The 23,000-nt window shown below is 40.5% G+C and overlaps 1 protein-coding gene across 1 annotated transcript in view; it reads left to right on the forward strand.

Moving 5' to 3' along the window:
- LOC119136311 (dynein heavy chain 11, axonemal) overlaps positions 1-23,000 on the forward strand; it is a 30,921-nt gene that overhangs the window by 961 nt on the left and 6,960 nt on the right. The window contains exons 3-65 of the mRNA XM_037274686.1: positions 28-221; positions 295-484; positions 564-663; positions 729-940; positions 1,063-1,278; positions 1,342-1,509; positions 1,606-1,722; positions 1,802-1,939; positions 2,035-2,150; positions 2,219-2,423; positions 2,608-2,709; positions 2,778-3,173; positions 3,248-3,580; positions 3,647-3,901; positions 3,980-4,149; positions 4,221-4,443; positions 4,515-4,631; positions 4,725-4,811; positions 4,887-5,045; positions 5,207-5,290; positions 5,386-5,544; positions 5,614-5,736; positions 6,010-6,132; positions 6,592-6,816; positions 6,877-6,968; positions 7,043-7,169; positions 7,259-7,399; positions 7,649-7,882; positions 7,970-8,101; positions 8,299-8,459; positions 8,534-8,690; positions 8,764-8,909; positions 8,988-9,104; positions 9,178-9,316; positions 9,387-9,479; positions 9,639-9,833; positions 9,915-9,992; positions 10,093-10,225; positions 10,561-10,688; positions 10,904-11,052; positions 11,159-11,309; positions 11,380-11,511; positions 11,972-12,145; positions 12,723-12,927; positions 13,070-13,235; positions 13,298-13,400; positions 13,466-13,705; positions 13,789-13,950; positions 14,030-14,223; positions 14,334-14,496; positions 14,853-14,976; positions 15,109-15,251; positions 16,105-16,266; positions 17,938-18,171; positions 18,314-18,460; positions 18,526-18,639; positions 18,720-18,863; positions 19,360-19,542; positions 19,603-19,704; positions 19,796-19,930; positions 20,670-20,843; positions 20,947-21,182; positions 21,297-21,419. Of these exons, the coding sequence (XP_037130581.1) occupies positions 28-221; positions 295-484; positions 564-663; positions 729-940; positions 1,063-1,278; positions 1,342-1,509; positions 1,606-1,722; positions 1,802-1,939; positions 2,035-2,150; positions 2,219-2,423; positions 2,608-2,709; positions 2,778-3,173; positions 3,248-3,580; positions 3,647-3,901; positions 3,980-4,149; positions 4,221-4,443; positions 4,515-4,631; positions 4,725-4,811; positions 4,887-5,045; positions 5,207-5,290; positions 5,386-5,544; positions 5,614-5,736; positions 6,010-6,132; positions 6,592-6,816; positions 6,877-6,968; positions 7,043-7,169; positions 7,259-7,399; positions 7,649-7,882; positions 7,970-8,101; positions 8,299-8,459; positions 8,534-8,690; positions 8,764-8,909; positions 8,988-9,104; positions 9,178-9,316; positions 9,387-9,479; positions 9,639-9,833; positions 9,915-9,992; positions 10,093-10,225; positions 10,561-10,688; positions 10,904-11,052; positions 11,159-11,309; positions 11,380-11,511; positions 11,972-12,145; positions 12,723-12,927; positions 13,070-13,235; positions 13,298-13,400; positions 13,466-13,705; positions 13,789-13,950; positions 14,030-14,223; positions 14,334-14,496; positions 14,853-14,976; positions 15,109-15,251; positions 16,105-16,266; positions 17,938-18,171; positions 18,314-18,460; positions 18,526-18,639; positions 18,720-18,863; positions 19,360-19,542; positions 19,603-19,704; positions 19,796-19,930; positions 20,670-20,843; positions 20,947-21,182; positions 21,297-21,419 (10,145 nt within the window). The remainder of the gene's footprint in view (positions 1-27; positions 222-294; positions 485-563; positions 664-728; positions 941-1,062; positions 1,279-1,341; positions 1,510-1,605; positions 1,723-1,801; positions 1,940-2,034; positions 2,151-2,218; positions 2,424-2,607; positions 2,710-2,777; positions 3,174-3,247; positions 3,581-3,646; positions 3,902-3,979; positions 4,150-4,220; positions 4,444-4,514; positions 4,632-4,724; positions 4,812-4,886; positions 5,046-5,206; positions 5,291-5,385; positions 5,545-5,613; positions 5,737-6,009; positions 6,133-6,591; positions 6,817-6,876; positions 6,969-7,042; positions 7,170-7,258; positions 7,400-7,648; positions 7,883-7,969; positions 8,102-8,298; positions 8,460-8,533; positions 8,691-8,763; positions 8,910-8,987; positions 9,105-9,177; positions 9,317-9,386; positions 9,480-9,638; positions 9,834-9,914; positions 9,993-10,092; positions 10,226-10,560; positions 10,689-10,903; positions 11,053-11,158; positions 11,310-11,379; positions 11,512-11,971; positions 12,146-12,722; positions 12,928-13,069; positions 13,236-13,297; positions 13,401-13,465; positions 13,706-13,788; positions 13,951-14,029; positions 14,224-14,333; positions 14,497-14,852; positions 14,977-15,108; positions 15,252-16,104; positions 16,267-17,937; positions 18,172-18,313; positions 18,461-18,525; positions 18,640-18,719; positions 18,864-19,359; positions 19,543-19,602; positions 19,705-19,795; positions 19,931-20,669; positions 20,844-20,946; positions 21,183-21,296; positions 21,420-23,000) is intronic.

The raw sequence follows: 23,000 nt of genomic DNA on the forward strand, positions 1-23,000 counted from the left end.
CTTTTATTTGCCTTGTTTATTTCCAAGATATGTGCCCCACTGCTGTCAAACAGTCTAAACCAGCACACATGGCCACAACTGTTATCAGAGGACATAACTCGAAATGCACAAAGCATCTGCAGTAAAACATCAATTGTGCGGAGACGTGCTTTGGGCGAATCTGTCCTCGCTGTCCCACCTGATACAGACTGGATGGAAAATGTATCAAGTACTTTTAAAATGTAAGAGTGCTCAAATGTAGTAGCAGATCATCTAATGGTGCGGACATAATTTTTTTTTCTTCTACTTTCTCAGGTATGGTAGCTATGACAGGGCACTGGCGCACAGTATCGAGAGCCAGGTCAGCAACTGGACCAATCTAATCCAGAGAACGTTGAAGGAGGATTCATCAGACATACTTCTGACTGGCCGTAATCCTGGGCCTGATGCAGAGCTAAACTTCTGGGCTTCCAGGAAGAGCAATATTCAGAACATATATCAACAGGCATGCACTGAAAAGGATCGTATTCTTTATCATCTCCTGGTATTCTTTGCTACTGATTGTTTTTGTTCGCTCTGTGTAGCTTCACAGTCCTGTTGTTCAGAAGATGGCAGAGATATTGGAGATGATGGAAAGCAGCTATCATCCCGCCATAAAGACGCTGATTGGAAACGTATTTGATGGTAAGATTTGTTTTTTTGTCACAACCACCCAAGACCCCAAATAACAACAATTATTTTCCCCAAAGCGCTCCAAGAAGCAGAGGACATCGACCTCCATCTCCAGCCACTTTGTGTTCATCTTTCTCAAATGGAAACGGAAGGATTCCCTCATAATGAAGCCTCCATCCTGACGCTTTTTCATCTTTTATTCCTGATCTGGACTAACTGCCAAGCTTATCAAAGGCCGACGCGAATTGTCATCTTACTTCAGCAGCTCTGCAATCTATTCATCGAACAGGTACGGCTAATGATTTTAGCATTGTGCTAACCCTGTATATGTAATAAATTAAAATTCCTGATGTCATGCGAGACAGCACAGGTTGAGTTCCACCTTTTCAGCTGTACTATTTCATCTTACAGGCATCTACATATTTGTCTACTGACTTATTAGTGCGGGAAGAGCCTGAGGAAGGCCTACACATGGTGAAGATGGTGATAAAACTCTTCCGATGTTTCAAAAAAACCTATCAGAGCCAGAGGGAGAAATTGGCCAGTCATGCAAAACCCTGGGATTTCCCATCCGTCACAATTTTTACACGTTTCAACAACTTCCTTCACCGCATGCTACAACTGGAGGTGAGCTTGAAACTTTGCAGATTTTTTTCGGAGGTGTTAGATTCCATTGTTTTTCCATTGCAGGACATTTTTGAACTGATGCTGGAATACAAAAGGATGGAAAAACTGGAATTTGGTGGGCCAAAAGGCAAAGTCTACAGTGAGCATGCTGCTCAGCTGTACGTGGAGTTCAGCGAGCATTGCGTGTTATTAATACACTGTGATCACAATCCTCTTGACTGCAACTCCCAGGTGAACCTTTCTTGGTTTATAAGATTTTCTTCAAATTACAAAATGCACCAAATCCAAAATGAAATGACACTATTACGATGCATAATGATTCCACAGGATTTTGAGAAGGAATATGAGAATTTCAAATTGAAGATAGTGGATTTTGAATGTCGCTTTGCCAGCCTTCTCTGCTCAGCCTTTAAAGATTGCGCAGGACTTGAATCAGCATTTAAAGTAAGAGAAAATGCACTTGATGGCTCAGCCACTGAAAACAAACAATCATGGCATGACAATCTTCTGTTTTTGTCAATAGCTGTTGACAATTTTTGGACCTTTCCTTGAGAGAGGGAATATTAGACAAATATTCAGTCCCATCATCCCTTTACTGCTGCAACAATTCCGAGATGAGATGGACAAATGCAAATGGCTATTTAAGTCACAACTCAATGAGGTGGGTTTTAAAAGGTGAATTAATATTGCAAAAAATGCAATTTATTCATGCAGCGTTCATGCAGGACTTTGTAAGTGTTCTCTGTTTATTTACAGGTGGAAAGTTGTTTTGGAAAAAATATGTCTCGTGCATCTGGAATGTTAAAATGGGCAAAAATGATCAGACAACGCATCGCAGCCCCGTGGGAAAAAATAAAAGTTGTGTTTGAAAGGTGAAACGACCGGATTCTACAGTATGTGAATGCAGTCGTGTACTAAAGCTCAACACTTTACTGTTCAGCATTTTCAGATCTGTGGGAGGAATGGATACAACAACGGAGCACCACATGTACAATGAGATGATTTGTCTTCTCCACCAATGTGAGGAACAAATTTACTCTGAGTGGTGTAATGGTTTGGAGCAGGCTTGCCAGATGAACCTGAAACAGCCGCTCTTATTTAGAAACTCCTCAAATGACTTCATCTTGGTCAATTTCAATCCCAAGGTGAGTTTAAAAAAAAAATGGCTCCAAGAAGACTGTTTTTGTTCCTAAAATAAATTAATTTTATTTAACCTCAACTATATTTGTTTCTAAAATAATGGTGATTTCAAAGGATAAAATGTGGAGAATTTTGTTGTTGATCCTGAGAATTAGATGACCCAATCTACTTCCTGTTTTGTCTCCTTAGCTAGCTGAAGTCTTAAAAGATGTGAAATACATTCAAACGCTCAACATTAACATTCCAGTGGAAGCCATGACTGTTTTTGAGAAACGTGACCTCTTCACACAGGTTAGCTGTTAGTATTTTGTCAGTGTTTAAAAAAAATTCTCATTATTTATCACCTGGTTATGTTTTAGTACGTGATGAGTCTGCAGCTAGTTGTGCAGTGGTACAACAAACTCAAACAAACTATCCTGGAAATCGAGCTGCCGCTCATCAGAGATGAACTGGCTTCAGCAGACCAACTACTAAAAAGAGCCGAGACCGACTTGACGTGGCAAGACCAGGACTGCTGGAGTTTCATATGCGTGGTCAAAAACCAGGTCCAAGACCTTGTTGACCGAGCCAGTCGAGCAAAAGACAATCGTGATGCCGTGCAATCAATGATGAAAAGTTGGAGCAAGCACACTATGTTTTGCAGAAAGGACAACAAGAAAATCTCCCTACTACATCTTGAGGACAGGGGAGAACGTGTTAGCAAGATTTATAGCTCCATAAAACAAGATGGAGACTCCATCCACAAGTTGGTGCAGGTACATCATAATACTATTCTCTATTTTCCACGTGTACGTACCTAACCAAGGAATCGACTTCTGATAATATTTAGGTGAACATGATGCTCTTCAAAGCAGACCCAACTTCACACGCTTGGCAGTCTTACATGGACTACGTGGACGAGATGGTGGTCGAAGGGCTCTTCGGCTACATCGGCCACTCTCTCCAGTTCTTCGTGGACAACATGGACTCATATCACAAGCAGGCTCCTCTTTTTGAGGCTCAGTTGATGCTGACTGACTTGGGCATGATATTCCACCCATCTCTGCAGAGAGACGCAGGAGATGGCTTTTATGAGCTTGTCGAAGGGCTGGTTGGAGATATATTTAAGGTGTCAATACATATTAACAGGTTGTCTGCTGATGTTAGCGTGGACAGCTATCAGGTAATGACATCTGAGGGAATAGAAAGTCCACATTTTGCTAATTGTCATGTGGTTGAACTTTTACAGGATGTAATGGAAGACATGCTGGATCTGTTGGATTTGCGCAAGGAAGTGATGGAGAGAGTTGAGAACGTCCTCAACAAAGCCACATCTTACCAGACTCAGTTTGATTGCTACACTCATTTGTGGCAAGGTGACCGAGCAGAATTCCTCAGCCAGTTCCTTCTATATGCACGAGCGCTAACACCTGAAGAGGTGGAAGCTCACAGAGCTGATATTCTCCCAGAAAGTCCTCCTACCGTTGATCACTTCAAAGATCAGGTGAAAGGCGCCTCAAATTTTCCGTTCCAAACTCACATGTAAGATTTTCATTCGTAAATATTTGTCTTGACTTAACAGATTGATTATTACGAGGACTTGTACACTGAAACGTGCAAACTTGAAGACTCCAGGGTATTTGATGGATGGTTTCGGGTGGACATCAAAAACTTCAAAGTCAGCCTTCTGAACACGATTAAGAAGTGGAGTTGGCTTTTTAAGGAGCACCTCTTGACATATGTCACAAACAGGTCATTATTGATGCTGCAAAAAAGCAAAAAGGATAAAATGCCATTCTTACGTTTTACGTTATTCCCTTCAGTCTCGATGACCTTCAAGGATTTGTCCGTACTACTGTTGAAGGGCTTGCTAAGTGTGTGCCTAAAGGAGACCATCACAGTCTGGTGGAAGTCATGAGTCACCTTCTCGCTATTAGAGACAGACAAGTTGTCACCGACAAAATGTTTGAGCCTCTAAGAGACACGGTAATCCTCCTAGAACGGCACGGAGTGACCATTCCGGACAAAGTCTATTTACAGATGGAGGTAATGAAAAAATATATATTTTACTTATCACCTGTGAATTGTGAAACCTTTTTAATTTTCACACTTGTTAGGAACTCCCTGAAAAATGGAACGGGGCTAAAAAAATGTCCTTAAAAGTCAGGCATGAGATGGCCCCTATGCAAAATGAAGAAGCCATGGTTTTACGAAGACACTGCTTGGAATTTGAGGTCGCAACTCATTTCTGTTGCCTGTTTATCCATACATAAAATCCACTATACTTGAATGTAATTATGTCATAAAATTTATATTTTTTAATTCAGGTGAAACAAAGCCAATTCAGGGACATCTTCAGAGCAACAGCACCGTTCAATTACAACACATCTCATCCCTACGTTAATCTGGATAAAGTAGGAGTTACACTGTTACCTAATTTTGGTCATGAATTTAGAATTTATTTTCTTCTATTCTCTTTTGTTGTATAGTCTGAAGAAGCAATCCGAGACATGGACAAAGAGTTGTCAGCCTTGCAGGAGTCAACAAATTTATTTGACGTCACAATCCCTGACTATAAAGACATGAAGCTCTGCAAACGAGAGATCGTTATTCTCAAAGAACTGTGGGACATGGTCATATTTGTTCAGGTTAGTCACATATTAGAAAGTTGAAAGAAAAGTAAGAAAATGGGAAAGAGCCTCAATAATCTGAGCAGCCTGCTGCTGTCTGTGTGGTCATTGATTGTCTTGCACACTAAATGCCCCAATTAAGCTCATTGACCCCTTTGCATGTGTCTTTATCTATACAGACCAACGTGGACCACTGGACAAAGAGCAAATGGAGGCAGATAAACGTAGAGCAGATGGATATAGAATTAAGGGGCTTTGCAAAGGTGAGATCACCAACAGTTCACGCCAAGCCAAGCTCACCAATGCAAATTTGGTTAGTCCATTGGCCTAATAACTAATGACGGTAACGTTTGTGTAGGATATGCGAAAGCTTGACAAAGAGGCTCGTGTATGGAACGTGTATTCCGGCTTAGACCTTATGGTGAAGAACCTGTTGACGTCACTGCGAGCTGTGAGCCAGCTACAGAACCTTGCGATACGAGAGCGCCACTGGGTGCAACTAATAAAGACAATGCAGGTGTGTATCGTCTTGCTACATGGAAATGAATTTTTTTTGGGGGGCATGAAAGTATTTTTGTTAATACAGATGAACTTCACTGTGACCGATCGTACCACCTTGGCAGACCTCTTGGCTCTGCAACTTCATCTTTACGAGGAAGAAGTTCGTAACACCGTGGATAAGGCAGTTAAAGAAATGGCCATTGAAAAGGTTGTTCTTCAATTGTTTATGCATGATGGTCAATCATATCAAGAAAACAAACTTCACTAACTATTATAATAATCAATGTCTTGACACATTTGATGTCACTAGCTAAGTTCTCATAGGCAAAACTGCAGATTGTGTACCGTAAATATCGGACTATAAGCCTTTTTTCGCAAATTTTGAACCCGGAATCACGAGTTTTAGCTGGTGCGGCTCATAGTCCGGTGCGGCTTATAGTCCGAAAATTACGGTATGTAGAACGTTTGCCTTTCATTTCAGGTTGTGAGTGAAATTAGTCAAATATGGGCATCAATGGAGCTTTCATATGAAGACCATTACCAAACCTCTATCCCTCTTCTTAAATGTGATGAGGAGCTCATTGAGACTCTTGAGGAACATCAGGTACGTTGCTGAGAGTGACCTTATCATTTCAAAATGGCCACCGCACACAAGGACTAGTTCTCAAGATGAGTTGTCTGTTTGAAGCATTGGTAGTTAAATGCTGAATGGCGGAGAATACAGAGTGGGGCCTCTCTGTCTGACTGTCTAACAGCACAGCTGAGACTGGAGAGGTCCCTATTGAGTTCTCAGATTTATAGCTGCTGTTGCACATGGGGCATTGTTGCACCCCGGCGGTCTTTGTACATGTACACCAGATGCATCGGGGGGGGGAGGTTGTAGCCAGCAATTAGAAGTCTTACTTCTTTAGTGCCTTTGTCTAAATAGATCCGAGCCCTCCCCCAGTTTGTTGTAGTGTGGCGAGCTGATGAGATTGCTTGAAAATGAAAACGGGTGAATGCGATGAGCTTATCAAGATGCCACTTTGACCATTTCTTCCTGTTCTTTGTGCCCGGCCTCAAGGTTCAGCTCCAGGGCATCTTTCAAAGCAAGCACATTGATCACTTTCTGGTTGAAGTTGTGGAGCTTCAGAGACAGCTGACAGTGGCTGATGCAGTGCTGATGGTGTGGATGGAGGTGCAGAGGACGTGGGCCTATTTAGAGAGTATCTTTAAAGGCTGTGATGATATTTGCCAGCAACTTCCAACAGATGCACACCGATTCCAAATGATAGATGCTGAATTTCAGGTTTGCATTTGCACTTTTGCATCAATGGGACTTCAAATTGAATCCAGTTTTCCTTTTCAGGAATTAATGTTGGCCAGTGCAAAAACCAAACATGTGATTGAAGCCACCAATAAACCGAAACTCTTTGAAATGTTAGAAGAGCTTCAGAAAAGGTCACTGTGCATTCTATTATTTGTTTTGAACATGAATGCTTTTAAGATAATTCATAAATTCTCTGATTTGCCAGGCTGGCCTTATGTGAAAAGGCTCTTGCTGAATACCTGGAGACCAAAAGACTTGCATTTCCGAGGTTCTACTTTATATCTTCTGCAGACTTGTTGGATATTCTCTCGAAGGGAAGCCGCCCCAAAGATGTACCTTTTTGATTTTGTCTTGTTTAGTACCATATTGCAATACTCTGCATTCATTACAACTAATTTGACTAATTTGCATTGTTTTTCAGGTAACATGCCACCTCTCAAAACTATTTGATAATATGTCTGATCTGGAATTCTGCAAGAATCGCTCAAAACTTGCTGTGGGCATGTACAGCAAAGAAAGGGAGTACGTACCATTCCAGAAGGAATGTTTCTGTAATGGAGTGGTAAGATATTACAATAAAATATTCACAATAGATTAGAATTATTATTATTATTTTTTTTAAATGTAGCATAGGTGTCCAACACAAGGCCCGGGGGCCAGATACGGCCCGCCACATCATTTGAACAAATTGTGCATCGACTTCATGTGTCAATACTAAAGTTACACAGACATTGCTAGCTTTTTTTATTACCGTTCAACTTTTAAAAATATTTAGTTTTCTGGTATTTCATCGTTATACGTTTTGTACAAGGTGGAGGGATGGCTTGCCTGTCTGGAGGAGTCCATGAGGGAAACCGTTCGGGGTCACCTGTCTGAGGCTGTGTCGGTGTATGAGGAAAGGCCCAGAGAACAGTGGATTCTTGACTTCCCGGCCCAAGTTGCTCTGACTGCGTCACAGATATGGTGGAGTAACGACGTGGAGCTCGTGTTCAAACGACTAGAAGAAGGATTTGAGTCTGCTCTTAAAGACTACAACAAGAAACAGGTGAGAAGAGCATGTGTGAATGTATCAGATTCAACAACTTGGTTTTGTTTGGATTCGTTTGAAGTTGCTCTTTGCAATTTCTCGCAGGTTGCTCAGCTAAACGTGCTGATTAACTTGCTGTTGGGTGAGCTGAGTCAAGAGAACAGACAGAAGATCATGACTATTTGCACCATTGACGTTCATGCGAGAGATGTTGTGGCCGGCTTGATTGCCCAAAAGGTGAGCGATCCAAGATTCAACCAACAGAGCAAGCAAATTTAAACCTCAGCCTGACAAATTAGAAATCCGAAGTCATTTGTTTGGCTCATTTTATTTGACTAATGAAAGTGAAATGTCCGAATGTCATATTTCTTTGTCACTGTGCCGTAATTGCATTTCTACAGCATAGTTTGTCAAGTTGTCAACTGTACGTCTAGGTCACCACCTCACAGGCCTTCCAGTGGCTTTCCCATCTCCGACATTGCTGGAACGAGCAGCAGCGCCACTGTTCCATTAACATTTGCGATGCCCAGTTCCCGTACCTTTACGAGTATCTTGGAAACACTCCACGTCTTGTCATCACGCCCCTCACAGATCGGTAAGAATGCTGTTGTCATGTCCGAAAATGCCTCAAAGCTCTCAACGTACTGTGTATTGCTTTTATTAACTTAGTTGCTACATCACGCTGACTCAGTCACTGCACCTGACCATGAGTGGAGCACCAGCAGGTCCTGCTGGAACTGGCAAAACGGAAACCACAAAGGATCTCGGCCGAGCAATGGGTGTCATGGTCTACATCTTTAACTGTTCTGAGCAGATGGACTACAGGGTTGGAGAGTTAATCATCAACTTCCCTTTATATTTATATATTGTGATACATTTATTGTTGTTTTTATTCTTAGTCAACAGGCAATATCTACAAAGGTTTAGCCCAGACTGGAGCATGGGGCTGCTTCGATGAATTCAATCGCATCTCTGTGGAGGTTTTGTCTGTGGTTGCCGTGCAGGTGAAAACAATCCAGGATGCCATCCGAGCTAAAAAGAAAAGGTACAGAGATGAACTTTTATAAAACCTTTTGGACAAGGAGAATATTACCGCGCTAATAACAGGTCAACATGTCCTCAGATTCTTTTTCCTGAATACAGAAATTCTTTTAAAGCCCTCTGTGGGGATCTTCATTACAATGAATCCAGGCTATGCAGGAAGGGCAGAACTACCTGAGAACCTCAAAGCTTTGTTTAGGTGGGAGATTTTCACCTTCATAACAAGTTATTAAGTAACTTTAGGGTAAATGGATGCTTTATTGCTGCCGTAGACCCTGCGCAATGGTGGTACCGGATATTGAGCTCATCTGTGAGATCATGTTGGTGGCAGAGGGCTTCTGTGGTGCCAAGCTTCTAGCCAGGAGGTTTACTTCTCTTTACACTCTGTGCAAAGAGCTTCTTTCCAAGCAGGTAGGACTGTAATAATTTTCTTTTAAATAAATACCTAATCTAATTACCAGACCTACGTTATATCTGGTAGGACCACTACGATTGGGGGTTACGAGCTGTCAAGTCTGTTTTGGTTGTGGCTGGTGCACTCAGGAGAAGAGACAAGACAAGACCTGAGGATCAGGTGATGCAAAAATATTAGTAAAGGCGGTGTGGGATCAACACATTTATTGTTAGTTTCAGCAAAGATGAGATCCAGGTTGATGTGTACAAAAAATATATCGTTCGGTTTTACTCCGAATAAATTGAAAAACATTGATGCATCGTCATTTGTGTTTCTTAGGTGTTGATGCGGGCGCTGAGGGATTTCAACATGCCCAAAATTGTGACTGATGATGTTCCCATCTTCCTTGGATTGCTGCGAGATTTATTTCCTGGCCTGGAAGTAGAGCGAGAAAGAGACTGGGACTTTGAAAAGGAAGTCAGAAATACCACTGTTTCTCTCCGACTCCAGCCAGAGGACGCTTTCATTCTCAAGGTTTGACATCATACAGCTCAAAAAAAAAATTTCATAATTATCTAAAATGCCATCACATATCTCTTATCTTTTTTTTTGAAGGTGATGCAATTGGTGGAACTTATGGCTGTGCGTCATTCTGTCTTTGTTGTTGGAAATGCTGGAACTGGGAAAAGCTCGGTAAGATAATGATTTTATTCTTTTCAAAAAGTAAAATAAGAAAATCAATGTACATTGGTGTTTATTTGACATGTCACACGTTGTGCTCACTTTTCACTAGATATTGAGAGTTCTCCATAAAACGTATGTAAACCTGAAGCGGAAACCTGTCTGGAATGACCTCAATCCAAAAGCAGTTGACAGAGATGAATTGTTTGGCTTCATCCATCCTGTAACTCGGGAGTGGAAAGACGGTAAGCATATATTATTTCAAATCAAAATACAATGGAGCCCTCCATGCTTGGATTCACCCATTTCTGGATTGATTTTTTTTTTTTTTAAATATTTTTATTTTATTTGTTCTTTGCTTTTATTTGGGTGAGTCACACCATGTTTTTCACGAAAAATTAACGGTATTCCCATTTTTGCACGGGCATTCAGGGTAAATAAAAACTAAATAAATACATAAATAACATTATAATAATATAAATAAGTAAACACAAATAAATAACGTGTGGCTAAAGACCCTCAAGTGAACAAAAATTGAATATCTTACTATCTCCTTTCCTGTTTGCTTTCTCAATGTAAGGTTTGCTTTCATCGCTGATGCGAGAGCAAGCAAACATGTCCAACCTCGGACCTAAGTGGATTGTGTTGGATGGAGACATCGATCCGATGTGGATTGAATCACTCAACACAGTGATGGATGACAACAAGGTACCTCCCTCCTGTTCACCCATACACTTTTTTACAACACAAAGCAGCCAAGGTGGTACACACCGAAAAAGCTGTTTCTTACACCTTCAGCCATCGTTTTCTGGAGCGGGATATTTTTTTTCCCCCAGCCCAGTGAATCATGTGAATGGATGGTTGAGTTGTGTTTTGCTGACTATTATAAAGCTGGCACAATAAAGCTGTATGCAATATTTCAGGTGCTGACTCTAGCTAGCAATGAGCGGGTGCCACTCACCTCATCCATGAGGCTTGTTTTTGAAATTAGTCACCTGAGAGCAGCCACTCCTGCCACTGTGTCCAGAGCAGGAATCCTTTACATCAACCAGCAAGACCTGGGATGGAATCCGTGAGTCTCACACAACAATTATTTTCCATTCTATAACTGTGGTGACATATAACATAATGTTGGTATCTTAATTGCGTCATCTTAATAATATATATTTTTTGTCCAGATATGTTGCCAGTTGGATTGACCAACGACAGCGGCAAACAGAAAGGGCTCACTTAACCATACTGTTTGAAAAATATGTCCCGCGTTGTCTTGACAAGATGAGAAACACCTTCAAGACAATAACTCCAATTCCTGAGAACTCTCTCGTGCAGGTACAACACCAAGACAGCAAGCGGTGAGTTCCATCTGACCCGATATGAACTTATTTCTGTTTTTGTTTAGACACTCTGCACTTTGCTGGAGTGCCTTCTAACCTCAGAAAATATTCCATCCGACTCTCCAAGGGAGCTTTATGAGACCTATTTTGTTTTCGCCTGCATTTGGGCCTTTGGAGGGGCCTTGTGTCAAGACCAGGTATTCATTTTCTTTTTTGGCACTTCAACATATATATAGGTGTGTACCTACATTCAAAAACATATATTTGAGTGTAAAAATAAAAATCACCCTCTAACATGTACTTTGGTGATTTGGGTGTCAGATTTTATTTTTATAATATATTATAAATATTATATATTTTAAAATATGATATATTCTATAATATATTTATTTTATATTTTTATAATATATAGAATAAAATATAAATATAATATATTTATAATATGTAATACTAGTTTTTCCTCCTATCATTTATATTTTTGTTGTCTTGATGCTAAAACAAAATGTACTGCCGTATATAAATAATGGCTACATTTTAATACTTTGTTTCAAGAAATATTTAAATAATCTAAAATAAAGCTTGACAGTCTATAATTTGGACTGGATCAGTGCCTTGCGAGTATGCATAACATTCCAAAATTGTTTTCTTCTTATCCAGCTCTTTGATTACCGGGTCGAGTTCAGTAAGTGGTGGACCAAAGAAATGAAGACGGTGAAACTTCCAACACAGGGAACAGTGTTTGACTTCTACATTGATGCTCAAACCAAACGATTTCTTCCTTGGACTGACATTGTGCCTCCTTTTGAAATGGAAACTGGCACACCATTACAAGTGAGAGCAGATTTTTTTATTATGGACCAAAATTTCTTGGAAGGGTTGGATTAATTCCAAAAACGTTTGACAGAGTGTCACACACTATCATTGAAAATTTGAAGACCAATAACCAAGAATCAACAATAAAGACATTAAAATTGAATACACGCCTCAATGAACATAATAAGAAATTCTCAAATCACTCTGAGAGTTTATAGCAGGGTTGTTCCAGTTTTTGAGAGGCTTGCCACTGTGTGTGATTACCATCCACTGCACCCCATACCAGCCTGTGTGGGGATGAAGGCTCGAGCAACAAGCCTCAAGCTATCACCCACGCACTTTTGTCTTTCTTTCTGCTCCTGTATACAGCTGTGACTGCTCCAAAGGGTCTTGCTGGGCCATAATTAGTAAGGTTTTGTTCTCAGCAAATGATGCTATTATGACAGAATAGTTGTGGTGTACTGGTGAAATACAAGAAATTATAAATCACATACAATTGACTGAACACATGTCTGTCAATAAATCACTCCAAAGAAAGCCTTAATAACCATGTATGTTTCTGTTCCTTGTCCTCCTGCTGTTTGTATGATTGCAGGCTGTTCTGGTACACACAGCAGAGACTCTACGTCTTCGTTACTTCATGGACTTGTTGCTGGAGCGGAGACAGCCGCTGATGCTTGTAGGAAATGCTGGAGTGGGGAAAACTGCACTTGTCAGGAATAAGTTAGATGGTTTGCCAGAGAGCTACACGACTACAAAAATACCCTTCAACTACTACATAACCTCCCTGGCACTGCAGGGTGAGTTGGTTGTAGATTTTTAGTAAGCTCTAGCGCCATCTGCTGGTACGTTACAATCTTTTAAGCCTTGAAAGACTTAAGACTTAAGGGTTGAGTTCAGTGAAAAGAAAAAAAGATTGATCCCTTTTTGTTGGTTTTGTAGAGATCCTAGAGCGTCAATTAGAAAAAAGAGCAGGTAGGAGCTACGCACCTGCAGGCAGCAGAAGGCTGGTGTACTTCATCGATGATCTCAACATGCCGGCTGTTGACACATATGGAACAGTGCAACCGCACACGCTCATAAGGCAGCATCTGGATTACGGGCACTGGTACCAAAATATATTTTTTACATTTGCATTCAATTCTACATTCTAATTCATTTCTGATATAGGTACGATAGACAGAAGTTGTCCTTAAAAGAAATATACAACGTGCAATATGTTGCCTGTATGAACCCAACTGCTGGGAGCTTCACGATCAACCCTAGACTTCAGGTATGTTAAAATATCAACAAATTTAGAATTGTTTGAAAAGATAATGTACAATTTGCTTTCTACAGAGACATTTCTCCGTATTTGCCGTGAACTTTCCTTCATCCGAGGCGCTGATGTCCATCTTTGGGCAGATCTTGAGCTGTCATCTAACGCAGCAACACTTCAGTTTGCCGGTTCAGAAAAGCGTTACAGCTGTAGTTCAGGCTGCAGTGAAGCTCCATCACAAGATGGAGCTCAGCTTTCTACCAACAGCCATCAAATTTCACTATACATTCAACATGAGAGATATGTCGAACATCTTTCAGGTAATGTGGATTCTAATAGCGTAACTATTTGCTATGCGGCCTGTAAATGACGCTAATTATTCATCTGGCTATGTGTGGTTCAGGGTATCCTCTTTGCTGAGCCTGAAAATGTGCAAAACAGCACCGATCTTGCTCTTCTGTGGCTCCACGAGTCCTGCAGAGTCTATTCCGACAGGTTCTTAGATGTCAGAGATGTCCAGGTCTTTCGGAAGCTCCAGATGGAAACTCTGCATGAGTGCTTTGAGGTGCAATACAGCTTCTGAAAAAAAAGTTGTTGTTGTTGTTCACCCTACGCTTAATCAATTAATGTTTTTCTTGATCTAGGCACTTGAGGAGGAAAAGTTGACCAAGCAACCCTTAATCTTTTGTCACTTTGGTCAAATGGGCAAGGAATCGTCTTACACGACTGTCACAGACTGGTCTGTGCTCAGAACCATCCTCACCGATGCTCTGGAGAGCTACAATGAACTTAATGCTGCTATGAATCTTGTGCTGTTTGAGGATGCAATGCAACATGTGTAAGTATTGATGAATATATTGAATTGGTGTTTTTTTTTAAACTTGCATTTTCCCCAAATGTAAGTAATGCAAATAAATGAGAAAAAAAAAAAGGTCTTGTTGTTGGCAGCTGTCGCATTAGTCGCATTTTGGAGTCTCCCGGCAGTCACGGCTTACTGATTGGTGTCGGGGGCAGTGGGAAGCAGAGCCTGACTCGTCTGGCTGCTTACATTTCCTCGGTGGAAATCTTCCAAAGCACTTTACACAAAGGTTACAGCATCCAGGACTTCAAGGTAGACACAGATGCAAGATAATTTACCATATCATGTTTTTCCCTAGTTGCGGTCTTGGATTTTATTGGTTTTATACAAAACATCCACAGTTAATAAAAAAAGATCAATATTCCCTGTGGTTGCATGCATGATATTGATTTAATTCCATTTCGTTGAGCTGCACTGTTGATGCAGGAAATAATTGTCAAATATCATAAAAGGCCAGTGGGAAATATTTCAATATCTTGTTAATGACATTTTGCGGTTGTAATCGTTTTAAAAAAACATCTTAAAAGTTACCGGTGTCATAATGTGGGTTGTGTATTGATTGATCGCATCTGTACATTCTTTTTTTTTTTTTTTGTGGTTTTGTCCAGATGGATCTTGCGGGTTTGTTCCTAAAGACCAGCGTGAAGAATCAGCGTGTAGCTCTCCTTGTGACTGATGCACAAATACCCGATGAGCGATTTCTGGTCGTTGTTAATGACTTACTGTCATCAGGTCTGATTCCTAATTTACATTCATTCTTGTTCAGTGCTCTTGTACTGCCATGTTTTTTGTTTTGTTTCGTACAGTGAATATTGATCCCGACAACTCTGGTGTGTTTGTAATAATGACTGCATTTCCCTGCAGGAGAAATCCCCGAAGTCTTCAGTGAGGAGGAAATTGAAGGGATTGTGTCCGCCGTGAAAACGGAGGTCCGAGGTCTTGGGCTGCTTGACAACAGGGAGAACTGCTGGAGGTTCTTTACTGACAGAGTCCGCCTTCAACTGACGGTCCAGTTTTCCCATACCTAACTTTATTTTCCTCTCGAGACTAGCATGCGCCATTACAGCGTAGAATGTATTACATACCGTATTTTCCGGACTATAAGGCGCACCGGACTATAAGGCGCACCTTCAATGAATGGCCCATTTTAAAACTTTGTCCTTATATAAGGCGCACCGGACTATAAGGCGCACCATTAATGCATCATGTCAGGTTTTTAATCCAAATCAAATCATTCTCCATTTTATCTTTTTTATTTCAACTTCAGATGCAACAAATTACTTTATAATCACAAAATAATGATCCATAGTCTTTTGATTCATGATTCATAGTCTTCAGCGGGCCACTTATGATTGATTTCATGACACAATGCTTCGGGCCAGTTTAAATTTTAGGAATTTGGTCCATATATATGGCGCACCGGACTATAAGGCGCACTGTCAGCTTTTGAGAACATTTTAGGTTTTTAGGTGCGCCTTATAGTCCGGATAATACGGTACACGTTTTTGTGTTTGAGCCATTCACACCTGCTGTCTAAGGGCATGATGACATAAATGAACAGATCCAGTCAAACTGGGAGGTTAAAAGGAAGGAAATACTTGTCCGGGTCCACACATTTGTGGTCCAGCTAATGGTCGTGCCAGGGTCTCTGGTGGTGGCACCGTCTGCTTCATCCAACTGCTGAAGTGTCTGCCTGACTGCTTGCCAAAGAGAGCCAAATAGGCATCCGGGGACGGATAGGGGGCTGCCAGTCATCTGTTTTTCTTTTGGATGTTATAATTCTGTATATGTCGATTTTTCTTCTCGTACTGACGCTCATTGTAATGTCAAATTTGTGCATTTTGTACTGTCTCTCTCTAGGTGGTGTTGTGTTTGTCCCCAGTGGGAAGCGAGCTCCGGCGAAGGGCCCGTCGATTCCCCGCTCTCATCCAGTGTACCACCATCGACTGGTTTCATCCATGGAGCTCGGAAGCTTTGCAGTCAGTCAGCTATAGATTTATCCAAGAGATTGATGACATTGAGGTAACGCTTTATAAGTCTCAGTATTATTAATTTTTTTTAATACCCTGCCAGAAAGGTAGATGTTATCAAATATGCAAAAGTATTTTCTGTATTTTCACAGACACGAGTAATTATTTTAATGACTAGAGTGCATCTGGATTAACATTTTCATAGATCCCTCATCATTAGTTCAATGTTGAGGTTCTGATAAATTACCGAACACGTCCCCGAAGACGCACAGTGAGTGCACGCATCGCATTGTTTTCCATCATAGCAGTGAAGCGCTTACGATCCAGGATCATTTATGTTAATGAGCAAAGAGTGATTAAGCACATAACGACCCACTAAATAGGCACAGCTGTCACAAGCAAGTGTCCTCACATGTAAGCATGTGCCAGATTGCTACTTTCCACTGAAGTGAGCGTGCGCATCTGCCCCGGCGTGTATGTTGATCAGGGACTAAAAATAAAAGCGCCTATAGAAGTCGTCATGATGACTTGTGCGACACTGTACAGTAGTGTAATGTTTGTTGACGGTTTTAAAAAACAAGAAATTAAATACCGTATTGGCCTGAATATAAGACTGAAAAAGTGGGGGTCGTCTTACATTCGGGGTCTAGACATTATACTATCTTTATTTTTAAAGCGAAAGCTGAACTTAACTCTGCAGGCCAACGCAAACCCCTGTCATGAAGAAGAAAAATAAAAATGGCGGTAGCACGAAGAAAAAAATAGCGGTAAGAAAGAAAAGAGAAGAAAATAAGAGAAGAGATAACAGAAAATGGAAAAACCAGAAGCCATTCATTTACAAATGTGATTGCACTTTAGTTTACATATTTAAATGTTCAGATATTAAATATTAAATATAAATTTGGTGTTCATAAAGTCTTTTTTCAATTTTGAGTCTTGAAAAAGAGGGGGTCGTCTTATAATCGGGGTCGTCTTATATTCGGGCCAATACGGTAATTTGGTTGTGCAAGACTTTTTATTAGTTACTCAAGTCAATCGATGGCCACTCGGTTCACTTCTTAAATAAACAAAGATTCTCTGTCAACAAACATTATGTCGCAAATTAATTAATAAATAAATAGCATATTCCCAACATGCTCCATAATCGTTAAGAATGTTTTGTGAGGTACGGCTTCGGTGTGATCTTTGAATTTGCCGCATTTGTTTTGCTTGAATTGATCGCTCGCTAACTGCGTGATTAATGAAACCTGGCGTGTCATTGAGCATCTTACGTATGATGAATACCTCGTCATAATGGAGTTCCGCAAGCGTTGTAGATAGTATTTAAAAACCCGCGGCCTCGTTTATCAAAGTAAATCCCTTCGTTTGACTGAAATTTAAAATGTGTAGGTACACAAAAAATAATGCATAGTTATGAAACACGCACAGATTGATCAATTCCAAACGTTGCCTTTTACCGTGCTACTTGTTTTTCAAGTACTGTCTGTCTCTGATACCTCTGAAATTATTCTTACAGACGTTTCAAAGCCTAATCATTTTCTGCTCGCTACACCTAAATTTCAGATTGAGTAAGTCAGGGCCATCCTAGTAAAATGGCAAAACTTGTAGATGAATTCAAAATTTATGAAGATAATATTTCAGTCCCCATCAGCTTGCGGATGTTAAACTCTACTCAATTCAGCTCAGCCTCTTTCCTCCTCTGCTTGTCTGCTTATTTTTACAGCCTGCTGTCCAGGAATCCATCAGTCTTTTCATGGCCTACGTTCATACCAGTGTCAACCAAGCAAGTGAAAAATACCAGCGCGATGAGAAGAGGCACAATTACACCACCCCCAAGAGCTTTCTCCAGCAAATCACCCTGTACAGGAACCTTCTGCAAAAGTCTCGGGCCCAGCTCCAGCACAAGATGAACCGCCTTGACAGTGGCCTTCAAAAGCTCCAAAGCACTGCTGCTCAGGTAAGTGAAACCATTTCCCCGACGTTCGAGGATGGTTATGATTAAGGTATGGAAATTAGGATTATCTTTAATTTATGATCCAAGTCATTGTACTTCTTGCGTTGAATTTAAAACATGTGTAATAATGTGGTTTATCTTTTAGGTTGAAGACCTGAAAGCCAAACTGGCAGATCAAGAATCTGATTTGACCATTAAGAATCAAAATATTGAGGCTCTTATTACAAAGATTGGACTCCAGACGGAGAAGGTTAGCAGCAAAAAAGAGGCAGCTGATGTTGAGGCCCAAAAGGTAAAATTATTATTTTCTTTTCCAGTCAAATCAAACATGATTACAGTAGTTCATCCTTTGTTTAGGTTTCTCTCATTCAGGCAGAAGTGTCCATCAAACAACAGGAATGTGAGCAAGACCTTGCCAAAGCCGAGCCATTGCTGACAGCCGCCACCACGGCGCTGAACACCCTCAACAAGGTACTCGCTCGGCGCTGTTAAAAAGTCAGTCAAATCCCGAGTCCTTCTGCAAGCTGTAAAACATTTATAACTCATTTTAGGTAAATCTTACTGAACTGAAGGCCTTCCCCAACCCTCCCCCGGCAGTCATCAACGTAGCGGCAGCCGTGATGGTTCTACTAGCTCCACGCGGCCGGGTTCCTAAGGATCGGAGCTGGAAAGCGGCACGGGCCTTCATGGGCAAGGTTAAGCTGTCATTGCTTCAGTCACATCTGCCTGATGAATGCCAATCTAATTTTTCTTCTGGCCTTGACCCTGGCCCCACTCGCCATCTCTCCCATACTTAGATTACAGCAGCATGGCTCCATGAATATGCTCACACACTAGGGGAGGAGGCAGTCTCTCTACAGCCACCATAGACATATTTTACAGCTCTTAAAATTGAATGGGTCTTACTCTTTTCACAATTTGTTGTAACAGCAGGATATAGTGTTTGTCCAGGGAGCACCAAGTCTTTTATTTTTGTCTTTTTCTTGGGTTTTGGGTCAAATGAAAAATGCCAAAACAAAAGGTTAGGCCGGCTAATAGTGTTTACATTTTAATGCAAAAATATTGATACAGTATATACATTCAAAATGTGTAACTAATATAATTAATCTGATATAATAAATATATTTTTATATACAGCCAGCTAAAGCTATAAATCTAATTTGGCATACATTTTTCCGTGTGTTGTATCAGGTGGATGATTTTCTGCAGGCCTTGGTGTCATATGATAAGGAGCACATCCACGAGTCCTGCTTGAATGTGGTCAAACAGTGTTACCTTAAAAAGTCAGACTTCCAACCGGATCAAGTGAGGACCAAATCTACAGCCGCTGCAGGACTTTGCGCCTGGACAATCAACATCGTTCGATATTATGAGGTTTGTTGCACATCTTAAGTGCTTTTGTTATGAATGTTTTATTTCTTTTTGCTATTCCAGATTTATTGTGAGGTCATTCCAAAGAGGCTTGCTTTAGCCCAAGCTAATGCTGAACTAGAAAATGCAACAAGTAAACTGCTGGCTGTCCAAAAGAAGTTGATAGTGAGTAAAAATGTTTTGATATTCATAGTTAAGCTACTTATTTTGCTGGTCATATTTTAATCTTGTTTGCCCCCTTTTTGTTGCTCTCTAGGATTTGGATGCAAATCTGCAGAATCTCACAGCTCAATTTAAAAGTGCGACAGCTGAGAAAATCAGCTGTCAACAAGATGTAACCCGCACTAACCAGACCATAGAGTTGGCTAACCGACTCGTAAGGGGCTTAGAGGTAATCGGGGAGAAAATCTGAAATGCAGAAGTTCTGTTGTTTGTAGAAAAGAGATATTTTACAGCAGGAGTCAACCACAGAGAATTTATCAGCACTGGGCAATATTTGAGTTGAGAATATTTGTATGAATTTGAGTATGTTCCTGTTACAATCATTTTATTTAACTCCCTCCACCCACACCCATGCTACACTATTATATCAAAAGATAAAACATTCCAATGGTCATTTTTTAAGTTCGACTTTTTCCATCCCAGAAAACAAATGTGCGTGGAACAGCGTGCCTTTTAAGCATATCAAGATAAATGTTTTGCCCTTATGGCATTGACCTGGAAGCAATAGTGTTCCGACTAATAAATCAGGCCGTCTATATTTAATCATTAGCTTACCTCAAAGCCTCAACATCTGTTGGAAATTAGCAATGTCTCACCCCGGACTGAGTGATATTACAGGCAATCCATAATACATTAGAGTAAAATTATAGTGATTTTTAACTGTCTGAGAATTTATTATGTGACATATTTCAGATCCACGGCCCCTTGTAAGAAAATGTCATGCGTGATTTATCACCGTAGAGCTGTCACAGTCGTATTGAATCTTTAGAGGAATGCTGAAGTGATGCAGAGTGAATATGAGATCAAACTTTAAGCTCTGTTTTAACGGATTTAGTTTTCTTTACCTTACCAGCCCTCTCTCTCCATCAAATGAATATTAGATTTTGTAATATCTTTTTGCCTTTTAGTCGGAGAAGAAGCGTTGGTCACAGACGCTTGTTCAGTATAAGGAGCAACAAAAAACATTGTGCGGGGATGTGGCCCTCACTTCAGCATTTGTCTCCTACGTGGGTTACTTCACCATGCAGTATCGTGCTGAACTCTACAGTGAAAAATGGATTCCGTTTCTCCAATCTCAGAAGGTTAAGTTTCATCCGTGTCACACTGTAGCGGTGCAGCCTGTCTTTACAAGCCTCATTGCTGCTTCCAGCGCACAGCCACATCAATCCCTGGCTCCCGTTGCAGGTTTCTGTGCCGCTGACAGATGGCCTGGATCCCATCCTCATGCTTACAGATGATGCCACTGTGGCTGCTTGGCATAACCAGGGTCTGCCAAGTGATAGGATGTCAACGGAGAACGCTGCCATCCTGACCACCAGCGAGCGCTGGCCACTCATAGTCGATCCACAGCGGCAAGGCATCAAGTGGATACGAAGCCAGAAAGGCTCTGAGCTGAGGGTGGTGCAACAGGGAGAGAAAGGGTGAGAAGAAGAGCTGGTGTGATCAATCTGAATCTTTTCTTTATTAGACTCAACATTTCTCTTTACTGGTAAAATGATCATCTGCAATAGTCATTTTGTTGTGCTCTTCCATAGGTACATTGATGTAATTGAAGCGGCACTAGCCTGTGGTGAAACTGTTCTTATAGAGAATGTGTCAGAAAAATTCGACCCTGTTTTGGAGCCTCTCCTGGGCAAAAACACCATCAAAAGAGGACGGTTAGTTAGTATTTATTTATTTATTTTTTTTTTTAAATTTATTTTGCAACATCACAACTTAGGCAAAAATAATTAAACATCAAATAATTCATACCCATCATCATTTTGCCTATTGGCACATCAGCATTGTGTTTGTGGTTGAAGATCACCAAATGCTTGAATCTCACTGAGCTCTGGAACATCCGCCAGACATGACGGAACACATTATCGTTGCCCGTTCTTCAAATTATTAATGAATGTGCGGCGCGTGTTCTGAATCCATGAATGCAACATATTGATCCATCCCTCTAGACAGGTGATAGATGTATATTTGTGTGTTCATATTCTTTAGGCCTGATGAATATTGAACAGATGAGCCTCAGTGTAAAAGCCGAATGCAGAACATTCATGGTTATGTATTAGGACTCGCCGAAAGAAGTAGCAGGAAACACTCAATGTTGTGGCTCTCGATAATGATGACAAACTTGGTTTGACTTCAACAATTTTATAATGATTTGCTGCATGTTGAACATTTGTCCATCTGGAATCGAGGACTGGCTTTAAAAATAGTTTTCTTGATGTTATCTCATTGAGGTCTAATAAGTCTGGTTTTATGGTTGTAAAATGACATTAGTTCTGGAATTCCAAACCACATTTGATTCCGGACCTCCATATCGACTGCTACTGCTCAATTTTATCCATTTGATCTAAGTGTGTTAGCATATTCACCGTTACAAACTCATTTTAAGATTCACTTGACCCGCTCCAAAATCTAGTGATACATATGCACCACGATACAGTACTATACAGTTAGTATATCCTTTGTTTTTGTCTTCTTCAGCTAATGTCAAACATGAGCTTTTAAAGTTCATTTTAAAGTTTTCTCTGTATTGCTATATGTACGTCCAGAAGAGGGAAGGTCAACCAGGCATTTGAGAATTGCTTTATTACACAATACTTAGTGACTTTTTTTTTACCTTGCACTTGATAAATACTCCATGGAAAAACTAAAACTAATACTAAATCTCATAAAAACCACAAAAACAAAGCATAGAAATAAAAATAACAAACCTTCTCTAAAAGGTAATTTAAGAAAAAAAAAGTCAAAACTCAAAAATAAAAAATCCCCAACTAAGGCGAGGCAAATTTATTTATGTAGCACATTTCCTCCACAAGGAAACTCAATGTTCCCCACACAACCAGAAGCACAACATCAAAAAGAAATTAAAACCAAACAGCTCAAGACATTCAAAAGCAAAGATTCATTTCTTAAAGTTACTAAAAGAACATTAGAACTTTACTTCACATTGACTCATCCCAAAACAATGTATGTACTGCACATACGGATTTGCCTCTGACTATGAATTCAAATCTTCCTCTGACGTCCCGTCTGTCCCGAGACGACAATTCATCACATTAAATCTGATTATCAGTTTATCCCTTGTAGATGACCCGCACACTTGTTTCTGTCGATGATTAATATAAGCAGCAGGGCCAACCATGATGGATCTGGTGGGGCTTCACAGATGAAGTTCATTAATAATTGGAATGTTGTAGAGTGTGAAGTAATGAATACTAATTATTCCTTTCATGGCTGACGGA

Source organism: Syngnathus acus, chromosome 16 (genome assembly GCF_901709675.1).
Source record: "Syngnathus acus chromosome 16, fSynAcu1.2, whole genome shotgun sequence".
NCBI lineage: Eukaryota > Metazoa > Chordata > Actinopteri > Syngnathiformes > Syngnathidae > Syngnathus > Syngnathus acus.